The sequence below is a fragment of the Hypomesus nipponensis genome, chromosome 1 (assembly GCF_054491055.1).
Source record: "Hypomesus nipponensis isolate SF chromosome 1, ASM5449105v1, whole genome shotgun sequence".
Taxonomy (NCBI): domain Eukaryota; kingdom Metazoa; phylum Chordata; class Actinopteri; order Osmeriformes; family Osmeridae; genus Hypomesus; species Hypomesus nipponensis.
Window position 1 is genome coordinate 4,425,109 of NC_140361.1, and position 19,687 is coordinate 4,444,795.

At 49.6% G+C, this 19,687-nt stretch overlaps 3 protein-coding genes across 6 annotated transcripts; 1 reads left to right on the forward strand and 2 right to left on the reverse strand.

The window, feature by feature from the left end:
• Window positions 1-922: 922 nt before the first annotated feature.
• Window positions 923-8,657, reverse strand: ctbp1l (C-terminal binding protein 1-like). 3 transcript variants are annotated; one of them, XM_084702243.1, is made up of 11 exons: window positions 8,525-8,657; window positions 7,583-7,637; window positions 7,276-7,427; window positions 3,848-4,002; window positions 3,457-3,601; window positions 2,657-2,863; window positions 2,229-2,443; window positions 1,955-2,085; window positions 1,704-1,831; window positions 1,494-1,611; window positions 923-1,369 (listed from the first exon to the last, which is right to left on the reverse strand). In XM_084702243.1, the coding sequence occupies exons 3-11, from the start codon at window positions 7,331-7,333 to the stop codon at window positions 1,186-1,188; spliced, it is 1,341 nt and encodes a 446-aa protein (XP_084558369.1). In that variant the 5' UTR covers window positions 7,334-7,427; window positions 7,583-7,637; window positions 8,525-8,657; the 3' UTR covers window positions 923-1,185. The 3 variants fall into 3 exon arrangements, with proteins under 3 accessions (XP_084558369.1, XP_084558379.1, XP_084558387.1); XM_084702253.1 differs by lacking the exon at window positions 8,525-8,657 and adding an exon at window positions 8,212-8,332; XM_084702261.1 differs by lacking the exons at window positions 7,276-7,427; window positions 7,583-7,637; window positions 8,525-8,657 and adding an exon at window positions 5,630-5,740.
• Window positions 8,658-9,435: 778 nt separating this feature from the next.
• Window positions 9,436-14,818, reverse strand: LOC146302108 (protein FAM53C-like). Of its 2 annotated transcripts, none has more exons than XM_084702274.1 (5): window positions 14,759-14,818; window positions 12,788-13,044; window positions 12,621-12,681; window positions 11,671-12,527; window positions 9,436-10,626 (listed from the first exon to the last, which is right to left on the reverse strand). In XM_084702274.1, exons 2-5 carry the CDS (start codon window positions 12,866-12,868, stop codon window positions 10,387-10,389), a joined length of 1,239 nt encoding a protein of 412 aa, XP_084558400.1. In that variant the 5' UTR covers window positions 12,869-13,044; window positions 14,759-14,818; the 3' UTR covers window positions 9,436-10,386. The 2 variants fall into 2 exon arrangements, with proteins under 2 accessions (XP_084558400.1, XP_084558409.1); XM_084702283.1 differs by lacking the exon at window positions 14,759-14,818 and adding an exon at window positions 13,864-14,064.
• A 247-nt stretch (window positions 14,819-15,065) lies between these two features.
• Window positions 15,066-19,384, forward strand: phykpl (5-phosphohydroxy-L-lysine phospho-lyase). The gene is made up of 13 exons (XM_084702295.1): window positions 15,066-15,117; window positions 15,512-15,617; window positions 15,725-15,843; window positions 16,115-16,274; window positions 16,377-16,451; window positions 16,540-16,627; window positions 16,857-16,973; window positions 17,073-17,155; window positions 17,368-17,593; window positions 17,938-18,092; window positions 18,277-18,366; window positions 18,610-18,740; window positions 18,924-19,384. The coding sequence occupies exons 2-13, from the start codon at window positions 15,559-15,561 to the stop codon at window positions 18,956-18,958; spliced, it is 1,338 nt and encodes a 445-aa protein (XP_084558421.1). The 5' UTR covers window positions 15,066-15,117; window positions 15,512-15,558; the 3' UTR covers window positions 18,959-19,384.
• Window positions 19,385-19,687: the final 303 nt, after the last annotated feature.

Genomic DNA, 19,687 nt, shown 5'->3' on the forward strand with positions numbered 1-19,687 from the left:
GAGAGATACCCTAATGAAAGCCAGATGCTAGTTTGCAAGATGTTAGTACCATAGAGATTTAAGGATCTCTCAATGGCTTGCTGTTTCTGTCTGTTACGTGTCTGTCTGTTGGGTGTCTGTCTGTCTGTGTCTGGTGAGAGGAGTGAAGAAGAGAGCAGAGAGCAGAGCAGTAACATCAGCCTGTATCCTAAAGAGACCTCCTGCCTCTCCCTGCCTCTCCCTGCCTCAGAGGCAGGGAGCCTCAGTACGGCCTCATCCAGAAATACGTTTCAAAACAAAACTAAAACGGGGGGGGGGGGGGGAATAAAATAAAAAATAAAGAAAAACTAAAAGATTTTAAAAAGGGACAGATCAACAGCCACAACAGTTTTTCCCCTCCTCAAAAACAAATAAGCAAAATGAAAAAATATCAAAATAAATCCAATTATTGAATCCTTGAGAAGAGTGTTATTGCTGACGGTGCGAGAAAGTTGAGAGTCCTGGGGGAGGAGGGGTGGTCTGAAGGGGAGGAGGGGTCCAGAAGGCTGTGTGTGTGGTGGTGGGGGGGGGGGGGGGGAGGAGGAGGAGGGGTCCAGAAGGCTGTGTGTGTGGTGGAGGGGGGAAGGAGGAGGGGTCCAGAAGGCTGCGTGTGTGGTGGAGGGGGGAAGGAGGAGGGGTCCAGAAGGCTGTGTGTGTGGTGGAGGGGGGAAGGAGGAGGGGTCCAGAAGGCTGTGTGTGTGGTGGAGGGGGGAAGGAGGAGGGGTCCAGAAGGCTGTGTGTGTGGTGGAGGGGGGGGGGGGGGAGGAGGAGGAGGGGTCCAGAAGGCTGTGTGTGTGGTGGAGGTGGGGGGTGAAGGAGGAGGGGTCCAGAAGGCTGTGTGTGTGGTGGAGGTGGGGGGGGGAGGAGGAGGGGTCCAGAAGGCTGTGTGTGTGGTGGAGGTGGGGGGGGGGAAGGAGGAGGGGTCCAGAAGGCTGTGTGTGTGGTGGAGGTGGGGGGGGGGGGGGGGAGGAGGAGGCTCTGGACGGTTCGGACACTCCAGGGCTGGTACTGTGTTCTGAAGAACCAGGAAGTGGATGAAACCGGATCAAAGTGGGTCAAAGTGGATCAAACCGGTCTCCAGTATCATCTGGCTGAGGGGGGAGGTGCTGGGAGGAAGGGGAGGGAGAGGGGGGGGGGGGTCCAGGGTGACGGAATGTGCAGGGGGGGCTACTGGTCAGAGGCCATGTCTCTGTCGGACTCAGCCTTGCATGGTTGCCCTGGCGACGGGGCGTGAGGGGGGTGGGACACGGGGGCGATGCCGTGAGCCAGGGAGGCCGACACCAGCCCCTCCACCCCTGCACCTGCCCCTGGGAGACCCCCTGTAGCCACACCAATCAGACCTGCAGGAAACCTGGAGAGAGAGAGAGACAGAGAGTGATACAGCGAGCAATGGAGAGAAGGAGCAGGTGAGACTGCAGGGTAAACCAGCCCTCACGTCTGACTTCCTGGATGCGGGCAGCAGCAGGACTCCTCACCTGTAGGTGGCGCCGTTGAGCTCTGGGTGCACAGTGGCAGCCTCCATGCTGGGCCACTGGGAGGCAGCCATCAGGTACTCCTTGTTCACACAGTTCTTTAGACTGTCTGGGATACGACCTGGGGGTAGGGAGGAGTTAGTGTGTGTGTGTGTGTGTTGGTGCGATAAGGAAGGGATGTGTGTGTGTGTGTGAGGGATGTGTGTGTGTTACCTGTGATAGCTCTGCGGACCTCCCTGGCAGCCTCTTCTCTGGCCTCGATGGAGGCCTGCTCACTGTACCAGGAGGTGTGTGGGGTGCAGATCAGATTAGGGGCGTCCTTCAGAGGGCCCGACGAGAAACTGTAAAGGGGGGGGGGATTGTAGAAGAGATTTAAATGTGTGTGTGTGCGTGTGTATGGCTTGCATGTGAGTGTGTGTGCCTGTGTGTGTGTGAGCATGTGTGTGAGCATGTGTGTGTCTCACCTGAAGGGTTCTGTCTCGTGCACGTCCAGAGCGGCCCCTCGAATGCGGCCCTCCTTCAGGGCCTGAGCCAGGGCCTTCTCATCCACCAGCCCCCCCCGCGATGTGTTCACCAGGAAGGCCCCCTGACGCATCTACACACACCAACACAACACGGCTCAGCTGGCGCGGGGGCCTCGGGTTTGACAGTCAAGTGCGATGGGGTGTGTTTGTTTGTTTGACAGCAGAGGCATCGGGGTGTGTGTGTCTGTCTGTCTGTCTGTGTGTCTGTGTGTACCTGTTTGATGGTGAAGTCGTTGATGAGGTGGTGGTTGTGTTCGTTGAGGCTGCAGTGCAGGGAGACACAGTCGGAGTGGATGAGCAGGTCCTGCAGGGTGGTCATCCTCTGCAGCCCCAGGGAGCGCTCCACGCCGTCGGGAAGGTACGGGTCGTAGAAGATCACCCCAAAGCCGAAGGCTTTAGCTCGCAGGGCTACGGCCTGGCCCACGCGACCTGCAGGAGGACGGGGTCGCCGGGGTCAGACAGCAGGGAGTGTGCCTCAACCCTCCAGCGCCACGTCAAATGCCCTCCATCACCACACAAGTCTTCGTCTATCTGTTTGCCCTCTCCTCTCCCTTCATTCCTCCTCCCATCCTCTCCTCCCCTCCCATCCTCTCCAACCCAATAATCTCTCCTCCCCCAGACTCCACCTGTCCCCCTGCTCACCCAGACCGATGATGCCCAGCGTCTCTCCTCGGATGCGGGCGGCACCCCCAGCCACCTCCCTGATCTGCTCCACGCTGGAGGCCCGCGTGCCCTCCCTGAGGGCCTGGTGCATCCAGGTGACCCTGCGGTACAGGTTCAGGATGAGGCACAGGGACGTGTCGGCCGTCTCCTCCACTGACGTGGCTGGAACGTTGCACACCGCGATGCCTGGGGGATCAAGGACAGGGTATGAAGCCAGGGGAGAGGGAACAAGGACAGGGTATGAAGCCAGGGGTGGGGGGGAAAATAGCTTTTGTTTATTTTATGTTTTTTTAATATATGTATTTTTGTTTTGTTTTTTTTATTTATGGTGAATTGATTTTTTATCGAATCGTGACCCCAAAGAATCGATTCAAAATTGTGAAGTACCAAAAAATTCCCACCCCTAATCTAAGCTAAATCAAAATGATGAATACCAATCCAGTTATTGAATCCTTGAGAAGAGGGCCGTAGGTTTTTAAACAGTAAATCTGCCCTGTCCCTCCCCACACAACACGCTTATTAGGAAATCATATTTCATGGCTGCATCTTCAGTTATAAAACGTTTCTAAAAAGCTGTCCCACCCACATTTGAAAACAAAATGATGTGTTTATTGCTGAGGGGGTTGTTAGTCCAGGGGGATTGGGGGGGGGAGGAGTTATTAAACTCCTTCTGATATATTCATTTATATATCTCATATCCCTGACAACATGACGTGAGAGAGAAAGCATCTCTGGGCTAACCATGCAGAGGCGGTAAACTGTGCGTGTGTGTGTCTCACCTAGCTCAGCGGCAGCTTTGATGTCCACGTTGTCGTAGCCACTGCCGATGCGTACGATGACACGCAGCCCCTTGAACTTGTCCAGGTCGTCTCTGGAGAGCGTGATGGTGTGGTAGAGCAGAGCACCCACGGCCTCGTTAAGCACCTACACACACACACACACAAACACACACACACACACACGGGTTAGTGAGAGGCATGCTGGGACATGTATTCCTTCAGTACAGCTCTTGGGACAGAACGTAATTATAAAAACAGAAGTAATACATGAAGCTACACCAACATGCAACTGTTCATGGTACACAACCATCAACAACATTGATGCAACTGTGTCAAGACTGTGTGTGTGTGTGTGTGTGCGTGCGTGTGTGTCTGTGTGTGCTCTGTCTACCTTCTCGTGGATCTCCTGGGTGGACTGGGCGTCACAGAAGGCGACTGTGGCCACGTCCTTGAGGATGGGCATCTCCACGGTGCAGTCACGGCCGTCCAGCAGGGCCACCAGGGGCCGGGGGTGCATGGGCCCGTTCAGGATGGGGGGGCGGATGCCTGGGGGAGCGCAGGGTACACCTGTGAGCATGTGTGTGTTTTCTCTGGTCCAGGTGTGGACACGAGGATTTGACAGCCTGGTCAAGTCTGTACGGACGCTGCACGTGTTGTTCCACACACGCGCAGTCATGCACGCAACGACGCCTGGTACAAAAACACACCAGCGTTGTGGTGTTTACCACCCCCACGGTTCACCCCCAACCACCCTACATCTAGGTATAGCTTTTTGCCCTCATGGGAACTGCAATTCCCACGAGCCTCTAAATTAAAATCCCCCCCACACACTTCTATGAGGAGTAGCAGGGAAGGTAGGGGGGGGGGGGTACATGGGTAGTCATGGTTACATAACTAGGAAGTATAAGAAAATACACGTCAGAAAGTCTCTGGCCACGGGGGGCCCCACACACCCCCTCCATCCTGGGGAAGTATCTGCACCAGGAGGTGTGGGGGGAGGGGCGCTGGGGGGTGGGGCGCTGGAGCGTGCCAGCGGGGGAGGGGGCAGCGGCTTCAAGCTGAGTTCTGACTAATGACCTGATTCTGCCTCTCTGGAGACGTGACCCTGGCCGCCTGGGGCCGGCGGTCATGATCAACACCACCTAAACGCAACGCCCAGGACTTGGTAGAACCAGCGGTGCAGCTTTTGACCGCAAATCAAGAGGTCATAGGTTCAAATCCCCCCCGTACAGTGTGTCGTATTGGAAAAAAGTAACATTAATGAATACATTGTACACCGAAACCTGCCTCACCACACACACACACACACACACACACACACACACACGGCTTACACACACCAGAGCAACACAGACACTGGTGTTTCTCCTGTACACACAGCATGACAGGTGTGTATGGCCTGGTGTGCGTGCTAGGAGGGTAGGTTCACTCTCACTGGAACATTCACTTGGACAACGCACACACACACACAGTGTGTGTAATATAAGAATGTGGACGAGGGAGAGGGGGGTTTGATGGGATTTGTTAGCCGGGTGGAAGAAACATTTGGGAACACTTCCTGTTACGTCAAGGCATTTCCCAACACACACACACACACTGCTGCATGAAGGCATTAAAATCAAGAATCTGCAGCCCACCACAATTCCAGAGAACATTCCATAATATTACTAAATACTAATACATTTTATACTGACAAAGGCCACCTTATAAAGAATGCACACACACACACACAAACAGTCATTTGAGCACAGAACAGTAGCGTACTCGAGGCCTACGGAACACAAGCATGGCCGCGCACACAATGCAATTCATTCAGCACTTCATTCATTCTCTCCTCCCTCCTCCGTCTCAATCCTCTCTCTCTCTCTCTTTTCTCTTCCCCGGGCCACGGTCGGAGGAGTGAGGGAGGGAGCAGGGGGGGAGGGGGGAGCAGGGGGGGAGGGGCGGCCGTGGGGATAATGCAGCAGCGCCAGCTACTCCACCCAGACACACACACACACACACACACGGTTGCTCAATTCCTTCAACAGCTACGAGGACACACAAGCGCAGAGCAGAAAAGAAACTACACACTAGTCAGCAGAGCACCACGCCCAAACTACACAACCTCCTTCCCCTCTTCAGACACACGAGACACACGCACACTGCTACACACAAACACACCGGGCCTAACCTTGCATTATGAAGTCTGTCAGCCTGTCTTCCTCTCTCTCTCTCTCGCCTCGCTCTCTCCCTCTATCGTTCTTTTCTCCCTCTCCCTGTCTCCCTCTCTCTGTGTCAGACTGCTCTTGGCTGGCTGGCTCCCAGCTGTCATCCACACCCGGCCCCTCCCCCACAGCCAGGCTCCAATCACAAGCAACGCCATTGAGCGCTGGCCAACCAGCACTAACCTCATTAGCATAGCAGGGCTGGCCCTGGGGGGCGGTTAGCCTGTTGTTGTTTTTTAAAGAGACAGCTGGCCTGTTTCCCTGTCGCCACGGACACGACCCTTCACCCTGTCCGCTGCCTCACTCCCGTCTCCAGGGACCCTCCCCAGCTTCCCTCCATCTTAGCTTCATCAGCAGACCGGCTACACGACTCCCTCATTGCGGGGCTGACACACCAGGAACTCGCTAGAATCGTTACGTTTATTTTTGTCTTTACATGACTGAGGTGAAAAGGGAAAACGGGGGCTTCCTCGGAAATCCTCTTTTCAAGTGGACAGTGACAAGGCTTTTTTTACGTAGACGCATCGATGAGCCGCGATGCTAAGGTAGCGTTTATTGTTTAGAGTCCTGACCACATCCCTTCTGTGCTCTCTACCTTTCTGAGTCTGATAGCCAGACAGGAAGAGGAAGTCAGATAAGAGACGCTGTGAACACTGTGCTCCAAGAGTATCAGTTCTGGTGCCACTTGTTCAGGCCACATCACTTATTACCCCCTGCATAGACCCTGCACTTATCACAGTATTACCCCCTGCATAGACCCTGCACTTATCACAGTATTACCCCCTGCATAGACACAGACACTTATCACAGTATTACCACCTGCATAGACACTGCACTATCACAGTATTACCGCCTGCATAGACACTGCACTTATCACAGTATTACCACCTGCATAGACCCTGCACTTATCACAGTATTACCGCCTGCATAGACCCTGCACTTATCACAGTATTACCGCCTGCATAGACCCTGCACTTATCACAGTATTACCCCCTGCATAGACACAGACACTTATCACAGTATTACCACCTGCATAGACACTGCACTATCACAGTATTACCGCCTGCATAGATACTGCACTTATCACAGTATTACCCCCTGCATAGACACAGACACTTATCACAGTATTACCACCTGCATAGACACTGCACTATCACAGTATTACCGCCTGCATAGACACTGCACTTATCACAGTATTACCACCTGCATAGACACTGCACTTATCACAGTATTACCGCCTGCATAGACACTGCACTTATCACAGTATTACCGCCTGCATAGACACTGCACTTATCACAGTATTACCGCCTGCATAGACACTGCACTTATCACAGTATTCACAACCATAGATGGGCGTGTGTCACAATCCATAACAATTCTAACAAAATAATAGCATGAAAAGCAGTAATACATCTAGTAAATACATTTCCATCACAACTGATATTTGACAGTGTCACATCTATACTCATGGTTCCCTGCCTCCCCCATGGTAGGTTGCATGTCTGTCTGGCTTTGAGCGCATGCGAGTGTGTTTGTGTGTGTGTGTGTGTGTGTGTGTAAGAGAGTGTACGTACAATGTAATGCAGGACAACAACGAGTCCTTCCCTCTTACCCTCACAGATGCGGTCCAATCTTTGCCGCTTCACTTTGTGCTTGTCCATCAGAGCCATAGACTGGCAGTCCAAACCCAGAACAGTAGACCAGAACCACACAGACCAGAGCACTGGGAGCTCCTTCAACCCACACCAGAAGGACTAACTAACACTGCAAACACAAACAAAACAGTCACCATTTCATTTAACTACCTAAAAGTCGAAACCAAAATCATTTAAAAATGTCGAAAGTAAAAAATAGGATAGGCTCTCAAACTAAAACGCAATTTGTGTAAGTATCTGAGTGGTCATCTATACATTACTCACCAGATCGGCAATCCTGTCTGTGTATCTCTTTGCGTCTCTGACAAGTCAGATCAAACTGTAAACATAGAAAACATTGCTCATTACAAATACAGACTTCATTCTGAATACAAAAAAGTATTGGTGTTATTCTGGTAAAATGCATAAAACGTTGTCCTTTAAAACACACAAACTATTACACACAACCAACTGTAAGTATTCAGTAGATGGCTTTACATTTCTACATTCATTTAGACTCCAGAGCAAGTTTGCAAGCTCACGTTAGCTACAAAACTTCAGTCAAGAAACTTCGGAAAATGTAAAGACTAGCTTGTTAACTTGACGTAAACTTTAGCTACCGTCAATATTACAATAATGAGAGACAGGGAACACGCCTCTCACAATATAACTAAGTATACACAAGTTCTGTTGAGCAAGGTTCAGTAGCTAATTACACAGTATCCAGCTTGTATATCTTGTGTTAGCTTGTTACGCTAAGTTAAGCTAGTGATATAGCAAGCTAAACCCTTACACCGGTTGCAGCCAGCTAGCTACCAATATGAGCTAATGCTAGCATAGCTTGTGCTAGCCAACAACAGGCCACAATATTTTGAGGTGATCTCGAAAAGAAGATAGCTGGCTGCCTCACTTACTATTATACAATTAAAACTATCAGTAACTATATGTAGCTATCAAACTATATTTTAGCGATGCAGGTTTTTTGATAATACATTAATGTGCGTCAATTCGAAAGCTAGCGCGCTAGCTACTTTAGCATACTGCGTGTGAGAGAATCAAACGGGGCAGCCAATTGCGGCTCATTCGCTATCAGCGAGTGGCGCTACAATGTGAATATCTGAAATTCTGTATCCGCATGGAAACGTGGATCGCCCCCACATATGCATGTTATGCAAGCATTATTTGCTACTCATGTCTCAATCGTGGACGAAGCGGCGTATAATTTACCCTGAGAAGCGTCTTTCGGTAGGTTTGAGATAGTGTGCGTGCGTCGGTGGTCTTCCCTCTCTCCCGATCGCCATGGAATCTGAAAAAGAGGAAGTCGCCGGTTCATGGGGGGTCAGGCCGCGGTGCAGAGCATAGGCAGCAGTGGACTGGAAGGAGCAGAAAAGGCTACAGAGCGCCCTCACCTTCCACGGCGGAATGACAGTTGTACTACTGTCCTTGGGTGCGACAAAGACCCATGACATGACTTTGTGATGGTCTGTGATGTTCTAATAAGCCAGACCCCTGTGGTCTTGAAAGTTTGGATCATAACCTATAACTAAAATAATGTGACAGTAAATATGTGTATAGTCCAGTGATTATAACGCCATATAACGCATGTCTGTCCAATGAATTAAGTTTGTGCGTACAGGATATTAAATCTGTCTTTAATTTGACAACTTATTTCTGGTCTTTATCAGTAAAACTTCTTAAATTCAACCAGCAGAGGTCACTGCAACCAATTAGTTTATTTGATAACAGTTGTGAGTGAGGATTAAAGAACCAACTTGTTGCCCATTTATATGAATAAATGACATCAATCATTATGGAAAAAATAGACACAGGACATAAGTTCTTTTTTTGAAAAAGTATTCTCTAATAAACTTTATTTTTACACAAATTGTGTAAGAGGAATTTTCCCATCTTGAAAACATACAGTAAAAATCTGCTCTCACAAGGCCTCTGAACAGCTACATCTTGCACTACTCATCTCACACATTCACTCACTCAGTCAACCAGCTGGCTCACATAAAGCCACTGTACAGTACATTATAACATTGTGCCCTAATTCAGGTATGACTGCAGCATCCTTACAGTAAATGTTTATCTATTCCAGTGCACGTTATGGGAGGGCAATTACACTAGCAATCGGATCACAGAGAACCATAAAACTTTAACACCAGTAAACAGCAACTGATTTAATCTTAAGGCATGAGCAATGTACAATTTTGATTCCATTCAGAAGGGGAAGGGGTCTTGATAATGAATGTGTTCTAAACACTGATAAAGGCCATTCCTTCAAACATACAGGCACAGGGTTGGGATGAGCAAGGACGCAAAGAATGGCTCTCCTTGCTGGCTAAGGAAACACACATGAGATCATTCCAGTTTCCCTCTAGTTCAAGGTCTGTTTCTCAGAGTTTGGTTATAAAAAATCTAAATTTGGTTATTGTGATTTTGGGGAAGCGGCGATACAGTCCGGAATGCCTCCCCCCCTCCCTCACCACACATTCATCCCAACCAACCTACATCAGCAGGTTTACAACAATAGTACATAAAAACCCATATCACTGGAAATACCAGTTATGAACCAGACATGTCTACTGGTATCTCTGAAGGTTTTGGGTAACAGAATAAACTCATACATACTCATATATGTATGAGTTCATAAACTCAATAAACATGAAAAAGGTGAATAATGGTTAGGATGTGGCTGTAGCTTATTGTTGACATAACAGGCTGTGATGTGAACAGCCCCAGACAGACAGCAGGCTGTGGGTGAACAGCCCCAGACAGACAGCAGGCTGTGGGTGAACAGCCCCAGACAGACAGCAGGCTGTGGGTGAACAGCCCCGGACAGACAGCAGGCTGTGATGTGAACAGCCCCGGACAGACAGCAGGCTGTGATGTGAACAGCCCCGGACAGACAGCAGGCTGTGATGTGAACAGCCCCGGACAGACAGACAGACAGCAGGCTGTGATGTGAACAGCCCCGGACAGACAGACAGACAGACAGCAGGCTGTGATGTGAACAGCCCCGGGCAGACAGACAGACAGATAGACAGCAGGCTGTGGGTGAGGGATGCAGCACTTAAGACCTCCGGTCAGTTCTCCTCTATCAGCTCCAAGTCTAATTCTGTGCAGTCTCTCTCGAAAACATTCTGAACTCCTTCCTCTGCCACTCCAACACACCCCTTATCTTCCTCCTCATCTTCCTCCTCCTCGCTCTCGCTGACTGGCCCGATACTGGTCTGGCCCAGGGACTCTGCAGGGAAGAAGGCTGCTTTCAGGTCCCCCTGAACGGGCACGACACCCAGGGAAGGGCCCCCCCCTCCACTGGCGATCTGGAGGAAAGCAGATACAATGTCAAAAAGAAGGCACCGCCAAATAACAAAACAAAAGTCAGTGCTGTTTGATAATCCTGCTCCGGCCTGCTGTCCTAGTGGAGAGAGTCCAGGACTCTGAGGCTGTGTTCCACTCCCTCACAGAGAGCAAAGTGCCCCTGGCATTTACACACAGACGTTTCAATGAAATGAAACGGGTCTGAGCAAATCATATGCAAATCGCGCATGTCTGCTGTACGAGTGGTCGTGCAGCACCACAGGACGGAGTCACCAACAACTTGGCTGTCATCTCCTAACCCCCACCATCTTACCGCTAGAGCTCCAGCAGTGGGCTAGCCTAGCACACAGCCTCCCTCACACTCACCCCATATCTCACCCTCACACAGTCCCAAACCCTACATCAGGCCTTGAAACCCTAGTAGACCCAAGAGGAAGCAACCAGAAAATAAAAAGTGGAGAGTGGAGACATTACTGTCTGGACCAGGAAGTCAGTTAAAAAGCCCCCCCCCCCACTATGCATTTTGCATAGCCTAGTTTAGTTCAGATGGATGGTCTGGTCACAGTCATTTACAAGAGGGGGAGGAGGTGCTGTACACACAGGCATGTGTCTGCCTAAAGACACACGCTGAGTCGGGGAGGACAGGGCACACAAGAAGCTGAAACCAACACATCACCCAGGACAGAACCCAAAATGCAACCCAGCCTGGCCGGGTCTGGCGCTGCCCAGAAGAGCCAGGAATGTGGGGGACAGTGGTTCCCCAGAGGGGAGAGAGCCAGAGGCCCACTTCTCCTCACTAGTAATCCCAACATAAACACGCCATCTGTGGGGGAAGGCTGGGAGTGGAGGGGTGTAGCTGAGGCCAGTGGGGCCACAGGGGGAGTAGGTCTCCTGGTCCTCTTTAAAACAGGAAACTAGGTAGAACATTGTGAGCCTGGGGTCCCTGCAGACTAGTAGATCATGCTTCGCAAGGACAGCCAGGTCCGGAAGAAGACTGCAACCCCAGAGGACCTGTCCTCGTCTAGCCCAGCTATAGCCCTGCTCACCTGGGTCATCTTGCTGAAATCCAGGCCCGGTCTGGAGCAGGGCAAGGTGTCAGAGTCGTGGCGTCTCTTCAGTCGGGGCCTCTTCATGTCGCAGGGCTGGGAGTGGCAGCGAGGGAGGGCGGGGTGGGGCTTTCGCCTGGAGGAGGCCGGGGTACTGCAGGCTGAGGAGGGCCAATGGGCGTGGGGGTCCCGGCCAGGGCCAGGGCAGTGAGGGGTGAGAGGAGGAGGAGCAGGGGAGGCCTGGGGGGGCAGGTGAATGTGCATGGGGGAGAGGGAGAACCGGCGCTGTAGGAGGGGCCGAGAGGAGGAGCCAGGTGGGGCCGGGGAGGAGGAGGAGGAGGAGGGGGTGGGAAAGAAGGAGGCGCAGCCCCCACGGAGCCCGTCCCAGGGGTCCCAGGGGTCCAAAGGGAAGGCCCAGGGCAGGGGGGAGTCGGAGGATAGGGCGAGGCTGAAGAAGGTGGGGCTGGAGGAGGTGACGGAGGAGGAGGTGACGGACGAGGAGGTGACGGACGAGGAGGGGCCTCGCAGGGGAGCGGAGCCCGCCTGGCTGCCCAGGACGCTGGCTCCTCCTCCACTGTGACAGCGGCGTTTGACGGGGGTCCAGATCCTGGAGGCGCTAGGGCGCCAGGGAGTGCGGGACAGGTCCTCAGGCACGGACAGGGAGCGGCAGTGTCGCTTTGGGGGAGGAGGGGGAGGGGAGCTCTGAGGGACTAGGGGAGGGGAGCTCTGCAGACACAGTGCTGCCACAGAGAGGCTGGGGAGGGGGGGCCAGGAGAAAGGGTCTCTCCCAGGGAAGGGGGGAGGCAGGGGATCAGACGTGGGGTCCTGCAGGCGCTGGGGCTTGGACCACCCACTCTCTGGGTGAACAAAAGGGCACAGAAAAACCTGATACGAAGGTCGCATGAAACAGGAAGTGGTGTATGACAGGGTTATGGATATGAGAGGGTTACCTGGAGTCAGCCCATATCCAGTCCAGGACATCTTCGGGCTGCTACCCACCTCAGGCAATGACTGAAACCCAGCAATGAACATGTGACTAATGGTTCAAGTGGTCAAACAGGCAACAGAGTTAGGCTATAAGTTTTCGCAAGACTTGGTGTGTGCGTGTCCTACTCACCACATTGAGAGACAAAGCCCTGCGATAACATGGTTCGTCTAAACTCTGCCTGCGGAGCTGGTCAGTGATGAGCGTCACCATGGCGACCAGCCGGGTTCCAGAAAGGACGAGGACAGTCGGTGTGTGTGTGTGTGCACTAGTCAGACTCCTGGCGAGGTTTGTGGCGTCCCCTCTGCACCTCAACCAGCCAGCCTGACCTTAGAGTCCTCACTTAGACTCAGCCTCCATGTTCTTCGCCATCATCATCACCACCTCTCCTACAGGATTACAGACAGGAGAGAAAATTGAGTGAGAAAAGGTGATGCTTGGGAGACAAACGCTATAAAACTATAGAACGTGTAAAAACACTGTATTCCCACTAGGAGAGTTTGACCTGTGGACATCTCCTCCTTGGGTAATCATGAACTTACGCCTACAACGCCTACCCTACTGGAGACGTGTCACACTTGTGAAACTTAAAATTGCCAATCTCTGCTCCTCTAGAAAGTGTACTAAAACGTTGTACAGAGATCAGATACCAACACTAATCTTGCAATAGCAGCTCAATTTGATTTGACGATGAAAAGCACTTCTGAAATATGGCTTAGCCTAAAAGCTTTGACACGCCAAGGAAGCAAAGATGGAGGGTAATCCCATGCGTTCTTTAGAATCATACTGAAACCAAACAGTCAGGCCCTTCCTGTGGGCTGAGATGAGGATAGCTGAGGGGGAGGGAGAGAGCGAGTAAGTGAGCAGGGGAAAGAGGGGGAGGATGTGGGTGAAACGAAGGGGGGAGAGGGCCTGAGCAAAAGGCATGCCTACAACACTGCAAGGGAGACAAAAGAGGGGAGAGAAAGTGGACTGCAGGGCTAAACTGAGGTAAAGTTCTGTGAAAAGAAACTCACAACACGGTTTGAGTAGAGCACCATAAGGTATCAACAGGGGCTGGCTAGCTGGCAGTACAATAAAACAAATAATTGCCTTGGTGCTTGGTTCATTGACATACATTCCACTGAACACTAGATAATTTTAATGCAAATACCACAAGAGCCAGTCTGCTTAACAGCAGATGCAATAGTTAACGAAACAAGACACACCCTGTGACACTTCCTTCTGGCTCAGATTCTTTATTCTCACACTCCTCACTTCAACCTTTGTACTGCTGCACTCTGTGGTTCTGCAACACACACGTTCATCAGGTTCAACATGAAACTAAAAGAATAAGCCTACCACATCAAATCTAGTTGATGAAATGCATACTATCTTGGCTGCTCTCACATTAGAGTGTTGGGAAGCTCTACCACAGAAGTACTGCCCACACGAAACTGAAGTAGCTCAACTGGCTTTGAGGCCAAGGCCTCAACTGCTTTAGGTGTTTTATCCTCTAGCTGAGACAGCAGGCATTTTTAGACGGGCTACGGTCAAAATTAAATCAAAGGATGAGTGTAATCTAGCTATGCTGACTACTTCATAGATTGCATTGCATCTTTGGTGCTCAATCCACGATGATACCCAATGCACCAATATCCATCTGGTCCTGACTCCTGGCTAACTTACACGAGCTTGCTTAGTGTGGCTACTTCGGCTAGATGGTACCAGTTGTTACTAGTTAGCTCACGTTCTGTACCCGACACGACAGTGGTAGACTGTTAGCACCAGCTAGCCATCTGGCATGGCTAACTAGCTAATTTAGTGGTAACAGCAACAAGCAAGGGTCCAGACACCACAGAGGTAGTCTAGTACAATACTGTACTGTTACGTAGCTAGCGGTATAACGTTTCAATAGGCTGTCTTAAACTAGCCAACTTCACCTCACTACTGCAGCTAAATAGATGGCTAAGTTAGCAAGATAGCTTGCTCGTTAATTGTAAAGTGTCGGTAACTGTTATTGTCTTTATCTTAAATGGTTAATAAAACGTGTATAACAGCATGGTAATGGTTAAACAGAACAACATCAATGTGCATTACTACTGCTACTGCTAGACTGATTACCTGCTCTCCGTGTCTCCTTAGCAACCAAAAGCTGCACGGGGTAAAGATGGACCTTCCCTGGATATATATACATAGGAAGAAACCAACCGAGAGGGATAGTTACAACGTAAAAAGTATGTTTGTTGTTTAAGAAAACAACAACCGCAAACTATATACAACGCATATGTTTTATTATTCAATAAAAAGGAAAATCAATGTTATGTTTGAAGTAAGATCGAAATACACATTATACATTTTGTCTACTCTTGAGAGATGGTATAGTCCCTTCTTCATTCCAGATGGTATTTCCACAATGTTAAAGTAAAAACAAGTATTTAGCCGTAGTGTACCATAGATTAAAATACAACGTAGTTTACACGGTAAGTGTGAAAAAAGTATAACCTTTATCCAACTTCCACTTAACATTCATACACAAATAAACGCATATTACTTTTCTTTAGAAAGATGAGAGCAAACGGTAAGAACTGGGTATTGTAGTTTCAATGATTGTGATGACAACCTCAACTGAATTAGATCTGTACCATTAGCCTACCATCAAACTATGGGCTAATTGCACGTCGGTAAATAAAATTCAAAAATAGTATCAGAGTACCAAAATTCACAGACAGATAGATTAATTTATAGGTACTTTATTACTTTGCAAAAGCAAAGGCATCATTGACGCATGCGTAATAGATGTTACGGCGCATGATAAAGTTGAAGGATTTGCAGTGAATCAAACCTGTCTTTTTACCACGATTTTATTTTACCTAGCCTATGTTTTAGTGCCTTCTCAAAACCTGAAAAACGTTCGTGGCAGTATGGAGTTAGAAACCTTCCAGAAGAACCAGACCCTTGCAATGAGGAAGAAATTCATCGGGTATGTTCATAGGCTAATGATTACAATGATTCCACCTTCAACCCAAGTAGTTTTGGCCAAATAGAATCATGTCAGCGGTTTGTGCTTTTGTGCTTGTCTCCATACAGCCAATCGTGTAGACTCTTTTATTCCGACGATCCTGTGAAAATAGTAAAAGCTCGAGGACAGTACCTATATGACGAGAATGACATGCAATACTTGGACTGTATCAGTAACGTTCAACACGGTAAGAGCTCCATGAAAAGTAGCAGGCTACTTCGGTACCGGTTTAAATTACTGTAACTTACTAATAGCCTAAGCCCTCTCAAACATAGACCGTATGTCTATGCTGCTCACAACCCGTTGTCTGACTGATACAGGCTAGTAACGTCGTAAACGCTGCAACAGCAAAAATAAAAATAAGTTGAATACAAAATAGCACTCAGCAATAACAACGTGATGTTGTGTAACAATGCCCTCTACTGTTGCATACTGTTGTTGTTACCATACATCTACAGTGGGCCACTGTCACCCCAGTGTCACTCAAGCGGCCGCTGCACAGATGGAGCAACTGAACGCAAATACACGGTTCCTGCACGACAACATAGTACAGTACGCCAGCCGTCTTTCTGCCACTCTTCCCGAGAAACTGTGCGTCTTCTATTTTGTCAACTCAGGGTAGGCAATGATTGTCCCACGGACAGTTATAAATCCATAACATAGTCATTATAACACAAACAATTGTGTATATGACACGATTTTTGGGTATATTTTTAACAGGTCGGAGGCCAACGACCTAGCCTTACGGCTGGCTCATCAGTACACCCAGCATGAAGACGTCATAGTGCTCGACCAGTATGTGTTGTCTAGTTTAGATGCCACACCAGTCAAATAAAATCCCTCAGCTATATCATAGTTTATCTTCTCTCCCCTCTTCTCTCAGTGCCTACCATGGCCACCTGATGTCGCTCATTGACATCAGTCCATACAAGTTCCGGAAGCTGTCTGGACAGAAAGACTGGGTTCATGTGGTGTGTAAGATGCTCACACACACACACACACACACACACCAACGTCTATAAAACTGTTACAGCAGCTCTAATCAGACCATTCAAACTGCTTACTCTAAATAACGTCTCATTCATCAAAGCACTGAAAATCCACTCACTTGGTTTGAACCAGCTACTGCTTCAAGTATCTATAACCCGTCGAGTTAGCTTATTTTTGTTGTTTGTTGTTGTTTGTTTGTTGTCTCTCCAGGCCCCACTGCCAGACACCTATAGGGGGCTGTACAGAGAGGACCACCCCGACCCGGCCCAAGCCTACGCTGACACAGTCAAGGACTTGATCGACCAGGTCCACCTAAAAGGTCGCAAGGTGAGACTCAAAGCAGTACGACAGCTTGAGCATAGGATATCATCGTGCAGTTGGGGAAGAATTTATAACCATTTAATAACAGCTGTAACTGTTCCACAGGTGTCAGCGTTCTTCGCGGAATCATTGCCCAGTGTCGGAGGCCAGATCATTCTCCCCTCAGGATACTCAACAAAAGTAGCAGAGTAGGTCTTTGTAAACAAAGCACTAACTTTTCCTCTTCTGAGGACACGTCGTAAGAACATAGGAAGAGTCTTCTAACTTCCAGTCTATCCAACCCTGGATGGGCCTGTGAATGTGTGACTGAGCGAGTTGGTGTGTTTCCTGCCCTCGTTTGTTGAGGCTCATCGATGTGTTTTGGATTGACCAATCAATCGTCATCTTTCTCACTCCACAGATACGTGCGTTCTGCGGGAGGGGTGTTTGTGGCCGACGAGGTACAGACTGGCTTCGGGCGTGTCGGGAGCCACTTCTGGGCCTTCCAGATGGAGGGCGGGGTCTTCTACCCGGACATCGTCACCATGGGGAAGCCGATGGGCAACGGGCACCCGCTGGCCTGCGTGGTAACCACCGAGGAGATCGCTGCGGCGTTCACAGCTAACGGAGTCGAGTACTTCAATACGGTAACACCGCTACCAGAACCAGAGGACCTCAACCAGAGCTGGGAATTAATCAAATGTTTTCGACTTAACTTTCTACATTTGTTACATTTACATTTAGTCATTTAGCTGACGCTCTTATCCAGAGCGACTTACAGAAAGTACAGGGACATTCTCCCTGAGCCAAGTTGGGTAAAGTGCCCTGCCGAAGGACACAATGTCATTTTGCATGGTTTGGAATTGAGCCGGCAACCTTCTGATTAATAGCCCGACTCTCAAACCCCTCAGCCATTTGACCAAACATAGTCTTGCTGACGGTTCAATACTAATCACAAAAGTGGTGTTTGAGTATTTGACTGTGTGTCCAGTTTGGGGGAAACCCGGTCTCATGTGCCATCGGGCTGGCAGTTCTGGATGTAATCGAGAAGGAGGACCTAAGGGGAAACTCCACCCGTGTTGGAGGCCACCTTAAACAGCTGCTGGCGCAGCTGCAGACCAAGCACCCGTCCATTGGGGACGTTAGGTGAGGGCAAACCGGTGACCCCCATCTCGAATGGGATGACTACAGGCCTGAGCCTAATGGACGCCACATTTTGACGTTTCAATGGAGACTTTTTGGCCACGTTTTTTACGAACACAGGTGTAGGGTCACATCCTTGCTTTTGTGTGTTGTGTGGTACGTGTTGTGTGTGTGTGTGGGCGGGCAGGGGTGTGGGTCTTTTTGTGGGTCTGGAGCTGGTGACTGATCGAGAACTGCGGACCCCCGCTACAGAAGCCGCTGCACAGGTGGTCCAGAGGTGAGGTCATACTGCAACAAGTCACACGTGGACAAACTTTAAGTACTCAGCCAAACACCCGTCATGTGTTTCTGGCTAGGGTTCAACACCCTGTGCATTTAAAATCAAGTACTACTCATATTTTCTGATTCTGAAGGTACTTTGATACGCAGTTGTGATCCATCCTTCATGTCGGTCACATCATTACCATGGTGAGAGGTTTGTAAACAGACGAGTCCTGAGGTCTCTCCTGTTCTGGGCCAGGCTAAAGCTGCAGAGGATCTGTGTGAGTACGGATGGGCCTTGGGAGAACGTGGTGAAGTTCAAGCCCCCCATGTGCTTCAGCATGAAGGACGCAGAGCTGGTGGCTCACCACATCCATCTCATTCTCACAGGTACCAAAACATACACATTACATCATTCAACTGAGATTAGTAACTACATGTAAAGACTGGTACACGCTATGATACATCTCCTTACTGACTTGCATTACTACAGACGAGCTGCAGATTACAGTCTGAATGTGCATCAGTTGTTGTGGACCTGTGTGTGACTCCCAGTTGTACGTTATCTTCCAGACATGGAGACAAACGCAGACAAACGGGACAAGTGAGACATCTAAGGTTTGCAAAAAACCTGTAGAAAAATTTAATGGCATCAGTCATTAGACATTGTGAGTTGGTCACATTCATCAGGTTGAGAGGTAGAGAAGTGGATGAACTGGTTGGAGTCTCACAACACTCCTGAGACATCGAGATTCGTCACAGACGACACCAAACACCATTTTTAAAATGATTCCTAGCTAAAAAGGTAACATTCACATGACAGAACCAAAGTGACATTCTCCAGACCATATCGCGATTGTCTTTCACAGCCATTGATCACCTAAATGGTGGATAAAGCCATATGCAATCACCAATATCTTGTATGTTCTAAGAGGAACTAAGAAATTAAGGCCACTGATGACATTTTGTCAACAAAAGGCAGGTTTGTCATATTGGAACACTGTACGTTTTATACCATGAATTATACAAATAAAACATGAAACGCATTCCCTCTGTTTCTCATGCGGCTGGTTGAGGTATAGACTGGAACTGGATAGGGCGCTACTGTGAGGGGTGACAAGGGGAGACACCTGCTCAGTAGACCACGGCAAACACCTTATTGCATCCATTAGTGTCTGCCCTGAGCAACACGGTCACATGACAGACTTCACCGTGGGCAGGAAGAGCCATAGATGGGGGGAGGGGGGGGGAGACACTTACCAGAGGACAATGACTACATCCTGGAATCAGTCACCTCTAAACACACCCAGTGCTGTCGTTTTATCATCCACATATAG